This window comes from Silene latifolia, chromosome 4 (assembly GCF_048544455.1).
Source record: "Silene latifolia isolate original U9 population chromosome 4, ASM4854445v1, whole genome shotgun sequence".
In the NCBI taxonomy this organism is placed as follows: domain Eukaryota; kingdom Viridiplantae; phylum Streptophyta; class Magnoliopsida; order Caryophyllales; family Caryophyllaceae; genus Silene; species Silene latifolia.
Genome location: NC_133529.1, coordinates 12,972,220 through 12,978,659, shown reverse-complemented (window position 1 = coordinate 12,978,659; position 6,440 = coordinate 12,972,220). Strand labels below are relative to the sequence as shown.

Below are 6,440 nucleotides of genomic sequence, written 5' to 3'. Positions count from 1 at the left end.
TGTTGCTAGCTTCAATCTTTTGCCGTCTGTTGCTGTAAGAAGCTAAGAACGCATCTTTGCAATAGTTATATGAGATGGCCCGTGTAAGATCAACCCATTAACCCCGTAATTAATTGAGTTACGAATTTGGTCGGTCCTACTTCCATTTTACAGAGTAATTGCCAATTTGTTAGATGTGATTTATTTATTTACTTGTAGATGTCAGTCGATGTGATTAAATTTGAGAACACTGGTGGCAGTCATGTTATGTATGGGCAGGTTGTTCGTCACTTATATTGAGTTTAGTTTACTCGTTCGTTACTTATCATTGCTGCGATTTTCTGATATAAACCTGCAATTTGTACTATTTTCGGGATCTTGTGTACAGTTTGGGGTGAAGAACCTTTCAGATTTAGTAGTACAGGTCTATCATCTGTATTTAGTATTTGTCAAGTAAGTTGAATTTAAGAACACATACAGAGAATAAGGTCTTATGGTTGAAATTTGCAAACTAGCTGTTGAAGAGTATATTGTGTACCATAAATTGGCTAGGTCATACATTGGCCTTCATTACAATAAGAAGTTAGCCAAGGTGGTTATCTGAAATTTTCCTACTTTAGGAAGCGGCTTTTACAGTAATAAGATCGGGGGTTTTTCTGCCACTATTGAGTTGATCATGAAAATAATTGTACTGTACTATTGAGTTGATCATTATTCCTCTTGAATGTTTTTACGTTGCTTGCCTATCTATAGAATAGTCTGTTATGCAATTGTACTGTACAGGTCAATTCACATTCTACATGAAATTTAGAGAAGCAAAAGGGAATGGCCATGATCGTGCTCTATGATTGCGTCCCAGATTGTCGTCATTCTCTCGTAGTAGTCCATTAATGTCTCTGTCGGACCTTGTCGACAGGCCAGCAACTCCGCCTGAAGTTGATATACACGTGCTTCAGTGGTTTGGCAGAACCTATTTTTAATGTCCTCCCATACTTGCTTAGCCTCTGGTCAAAGCGAGATCTGCCTGCGTACCGAGGGTGCAACCGTATTAAAAATCCATAAAGTGACGAGAGCATTTGTGGATTCCCAGGCTGCATAGTAATCGGCAGTAATCGGCAGTGACGAGAGCATTATCAAAATTGAAGAAAAAGTTGTAAGAAATCCAAGAAACTGCACAATAAATTCAAAACTAATCATTAACAAAGTTCTAATCGCAAAATACTACTGCCGTAAAACTAAATTTATCACAATTGAAAAAAATTGTAAAAAAATCGAAAAAATTGCACAAAATCAAATCAAAACTAATGACGACAGAGTTCTAATGGCAAAATACTACTGCCGTGAAACTAAAATTATCAAAATTGGAAGTAAATTGTAAACAACACTAAAACTTAGGAGAGACGGTCTCTCACTAAGTTATTGAGAGACCAATCTTTCGTACCCTTTTATTTGTATTTCGTACCCTTTTTATTGTTAATCGTGACATAGTAATTTCGTACCTATTTACATAATAAATGTACCCATTTTATCATTAATCATGATTTGTACCTATTTTATTGCCTTTAGTAGCCCATTTTCTTAAAATTATACAATGGTCTCTCAATAAAACTTATTAAGAGACCGTCTCTCAGAAGACCTACTCTGTAAACAAATACTGTAGTAGAAATTGAACGGAATTAGATGATCCAAATTCTTACTTCAACACACATACATTTAATTGAGTCAATAGAAACAATAGTTCACGTAATTTGTCCAACAAAATCGAATATTAACTTATTTGATGAGTGAATTAAGATTCTTCATTGGAGAATTTGGATCAATTTGATTATTCAGTATGAAAAGAGAAAAGAAAAGAGAGAGAATTTTTACTTCTCTTTTTTTTATGAAAAGGATAACGAATGGAAAAAAAATATGAAACATGATTAACTTAAACCCGTCTATAAAAGAGCAACTAGTAATTATATGGATATTTACCGAGTATTAATTATATAATTTGTCGGAAGTTAATTTTGAAAGAGGCACACAAATGTTGGAATAAAAAAGTATAAATAACCACCCCTAACATAAACAAAAGTCGTTAATTATATTCCATAGCAGAGTAACAGAAAATAACTAACCAACTAACCACCATCCCAAATCCAAGAAACCTTACAATTCTCTTCCATGGCGATGGCTTCCACCATCTTCATCATTATCTCTCTCTTTCTCACCATCACCGCCATCAACACCACCCCAAAACTCACCACCGCAACAACCACCGGCATCCATTTCCCCGCCACCCTCCTACACCCAATTTCCACTACCGTCAAAAACTCTCCTCTTGAGTTCGGGTTTTTTAAGCCCATCTCGGTCTCAGCTAGTGTCGGAGCAGCTAACTGGTGGGGTCGAATGCTTCTCAACCTGGTTCTTGGACTTTCCAGCTTACATACTGCCCTCCCCTTCATCCTCAACGCCATTTTCTCTATTCATGTATGTCGCAACTTTTATCTTCTGAGGTTTTTCTTTTTCGGTTTTTCAGTTGTCATTTTACGAACTTTTGGCTCTCAATTTATTTCGTTCATACAAGTTTCGCACATTCGTGTATTTATTAGTAATGTCACGTATATCTAATTTCTTGAGGTTATTGATATGAAAAATTGCTACGACAAATGATTAATTCTGAATCGGTATACATACTCAAAACTCGATTAGAAATATCTGATACGGTGTTGCCTTCAAGTGTAAAATTCCGTTATATCTAATTTCTTGAGGTTATTAATATGAAAACTCGATTAGAAATATCTGATACGGTGTTGCCTTCAGGTGTAAAATTCCGTTATATCTAATTTCTTGAGGTTATTGATACGAAAACTCGATTAGAAATATCTAATACGGTGTTGCCTTCAAGTGTAGAATTCCGTTATATTATGATAAAATCTCTCGCTGTGTCGACTGTCGACTGTCAAGTAATTACGAAGTACTTCAAATACGGGAATTAATATGTAAACCTCTAATAAGCGAACCAGTAAAACTTTTGGTTCTTGATTTAATACCTCTAAAGTCTAATCGAATCCTTGACGAACGTGTTTTCTGAATTTGTAGGGTGGTATTGTTGCGCACGGCGAGGTTTTAGGGATGGGAAAAGGTAAACGAAAATTCGGACATGTGCCTCTCCCTCAAGCGAAGGGAAAAAGTAAACAAAAAATCGAAGAAGTCAAAGACAGAAAGAAAGACGAGGAAAGACGGGGAGAAGGATCGGGAGGAGATAAGGGGAAGGGCCCGGAGGATGGAGAGGACGAGCCGGTCGATGTAACAGTGGAAATCAGGAAATACTTGAATGAAACAGACGAGTCGATAGGGGTGTTAATTGAAGAGGTCCCTATCGATGATTGCCCCTCATGGACCACTCTTGCTAATCGGATCCATGAGGTGTGGAAGTCGATAGACAGGGAAGAGGATGATCTTGTTGAGGAGAAGGTGGACCCCAGTAGTTGTTGGCCCGGGTACGACGTATCTTACTGGAGTGCTGAGAAAAAAAGAATCAATTGGAATCAAGTTCAATGGAATCATGCCATACTGAAATTGAAACTCGTCAGATTAGTACCTATTTCCGATGATTTTTTCTGATCGTCTTTCGTCCTAGTTAACAAACACTCTACTCTCTTTTAGATTGATACTGAAGTTTGTAGATCAACAACATTTTTCGAGTTTTAGTAGCCGAATCATAAATGTATGCATTTTTCATGATTCTGTAATATGCACCCTCTGCTAATAGTATGTGTCACCAGCGACTTCATCTTCGTCTTCTATATTAAAGTGTTTTGAGCGCTCGGGTGGAGAAATCAGCTTAGGCTGATGTGTGATCACCAAATCAAACTCAAAGTGTTCGAACTCAATTGCCCGACAATTTCCTTTTAGAACGTCATAAATCCATAATCGTCTACCATTCACTCACATAAAGCAATAACTCGCCATTAGGCATAAATCCAATGATATCCATAAACCTGACCACTGTACGATTAACAGTCACGTTCAAATAAGGAATTGTGAACAAATTAGTCCACGATTCCGAGTTGCCATACTCCTTCATCACACATACCTCAATTGACGAACTAAATCTCATGACATGCAAGTATCCATATACCTTACATATCCATGATTATTAGCCACATTCAAGCATATATAATGGAGTAAAAACTTAATTAACGTGAAAATAATAATGAAAACTAAGAGTAGAGGTTCCTAAATCTCAAGTTTATATCCTAAACAAAACTAGGGTGCCACTGAGTTTTATTTCTTCTTCGGTTGAGCTTTTATCGGTAATCTTCGCTCGATAAGTCGTTTGTTTCATTTTCGGTCTCTTCTTCACTCGAGCTGCCACGTATTTCATTTTGTGTCTTATCTGATGGTTCTTTTGTTGACTTAGGTGGTGAAATAAACTTAGGTTGAAATGTAATTACAAAACTAAATTCAATGCCATCTTGCAATTTAACTTCCCTAGAATTGCCTTTTTCAACATTATACCCCCACAATTTTTCATCATTCAAATAAAGCAATAATTCACCACTTGGCATAAATCCCAAGACATCCATATACCTTAAAGTTCCTCCAACATTAACACTCACATTCTCATAAGGAATTATAAACAAATTAGTCCATGTTTCTACATTCCCATACTCCTTCATTACCCACACCTCTAAACTTGTATTAGCAACATCATGTAAAACACAACCAAGTTGATTTTCTCCATCCATAGCCGCCAACCCGAGCATCGTTTTATCAACACCACAATCGGGTCGTGCCATTTGATTAAATTTCTCTTCTTTCAAATCGAAATAAAGAATTTCGGTTTCCACACCCGAATCATCACCAAAATCATAAAATTGGACTACCCAATGTGGTATGCCACGAATAACCTTCCCGGATTCTCCAATGAATAACTTTCTGTCTAGTAGCCGCCTCGACAAAGCCGAGCGAAGCACCCTTTCACTGCCATCCTTGAAACTATATAGGAAAACCGGTATGCTTTCATAATCTAGGTCATCGTAGTCATAGTTTGAGGGTGTCACAGGCGGGCTTTGATAGTCTGACCCGACCACAACATTATACTCATCGGTATTACTATCGTAACACAACCCAAATAAAAGCCGTGGATTAAAGCTATTAAAATCGCTATGAAGGTCATAAACACTCATTTTAACGGACGTGTGTTGACCCGTTATAGGGTTCCATAATACCAACTTATCATCCTGACACGACACCGCAACTATACCATTATACGACCCGATTAACCTTGGTAAGGTATATTTGGACATACCCCATGTTTTATAATCTTCTAAAGGGACCGCGGTAGACGATGACGATAAATCATCTACTACATTACTACTATGACTTACCCTATAGAAATTAAATTCCCTGCCTCTCTTAAGATGCAACAAGATTAAATGGGTACCTTCGACCGAGAGACGATTGTAATGATCATCCATGAATATTGGTGACGATGTTATGGAATTCCATGTCTTGCAGACTAAGCGGAAACGTACCATGGCTTTGTATGGCAATCTATGGAATATTTCTTCCATGACATTTTGAGGAAGGTATGGTAATTGAAGAATTTTCTTTGTTTTATTTGTTTTATTTCGTCTTTTTTTACCATTCTTTTTTCTTCCTCTTATTTTTAGCATTGACATTGTTATTTGTTAATTGTTATTGCTTTGGTTTTCTAGGTTTTAGCTTTGATTTTATACAGTTTTTGTTCCTTGATCACCAAGGAAGTAATGAGTATTTAGGAAAACAGTTTCCTTATTTTAAGATTTTATATGATCTTCCTATCAAATGTTATCCAATTGGCCTTTAGGATTTAGGGTTTCTATGTTAGGGTTTTGTATGAGCTCATTATACAAATTAGAGGTGATCAAATACGCTTGGGCCGGGATAATATAAAGTAGAAATTTGTGGCCCAAGGATTAGTACGGGTTTAATTTGGAACAGGCAGGTTAGTATTCCCTTTTGTAAATTTTTCCTTGATTTTTATATTGTTTTTTTTTCCTTGATCACCAAGGATTTAGGGTTCCTTGCTTGTTTTACGATTATGTTAGGTTTTTGTATGAGCTCATGGACTAGCGTGGGTTTGGAACAGGCGGGTTAGACGCCGGCTTTGTCAAAATGTCTTGTTTATAATCGTTATTATATATTTTGCGGGTTGATTAGGCCAGATTCAATAGGCGGGTCAACCGGCCAACCTACAAATTAAAAAGCAAAAAGAATACCAATTGAAAATGTGACAAGCTTACTTGTGGAACCGGCCTGGTTTTTTAAGGTTAACAAATTCTTGTAGGTTTTATCTTTCACTTTTATCCGAAACTGAATCAATTTACCCATTTGCCCGATCCAGATAAGACATACGGAGTATATAAGAAGGATGCCTAGGGAGTAACGACTAATAAAAGGTTTGTAGAGATAAATGTAACTTTAATGAAGAC

General features: G+C 36.8%; 2 protein-coding genes across 2 annotated transcripts; one reads left to right on the top strand and one right to left on the bottom strand.

Moving 5' to 3' along the window:
* Positions 1–2,089: 2,089 nt before the first annotated feature.
* Positions 2,090–3,585, top strand: LOC141651089 (uncharacterized). The gene is made up of 2 exons (XM_074458813.1): positions 2,090–2,448; positions 3,061–3,585. The coding sequence occupies exons 1-2, from the start codon at positions 2,143–2,145 to the stop codon at positions 3,583–3,585; spliced, it is 831 nt and encodes a 276-aa protein (XP_074314914.1). The 5' UTR covers positions 2,090–2,142.
* Positions 3,586–3,910: 325 nt separating this feature from the next.
* On the bottom strand, positions 3,911–5,682 carry LOC141653001 (F-box protein CPR1-like). Its single transcript, XM_074460649.1, has one exon. It carries the CDS (start codon positions 5,646–5,648, stop codon positions 4,272–4,274), a length of 1,377 nt encoding a protein of 458 aa, XP_074316750.1. The 5' UTR covers positions 5,649–5,682; the 3' UTR covers positions 3,911–4,271.
* Between the last annotated feature and the right edge of the window lie 758 nt (positions 5,683–6,440).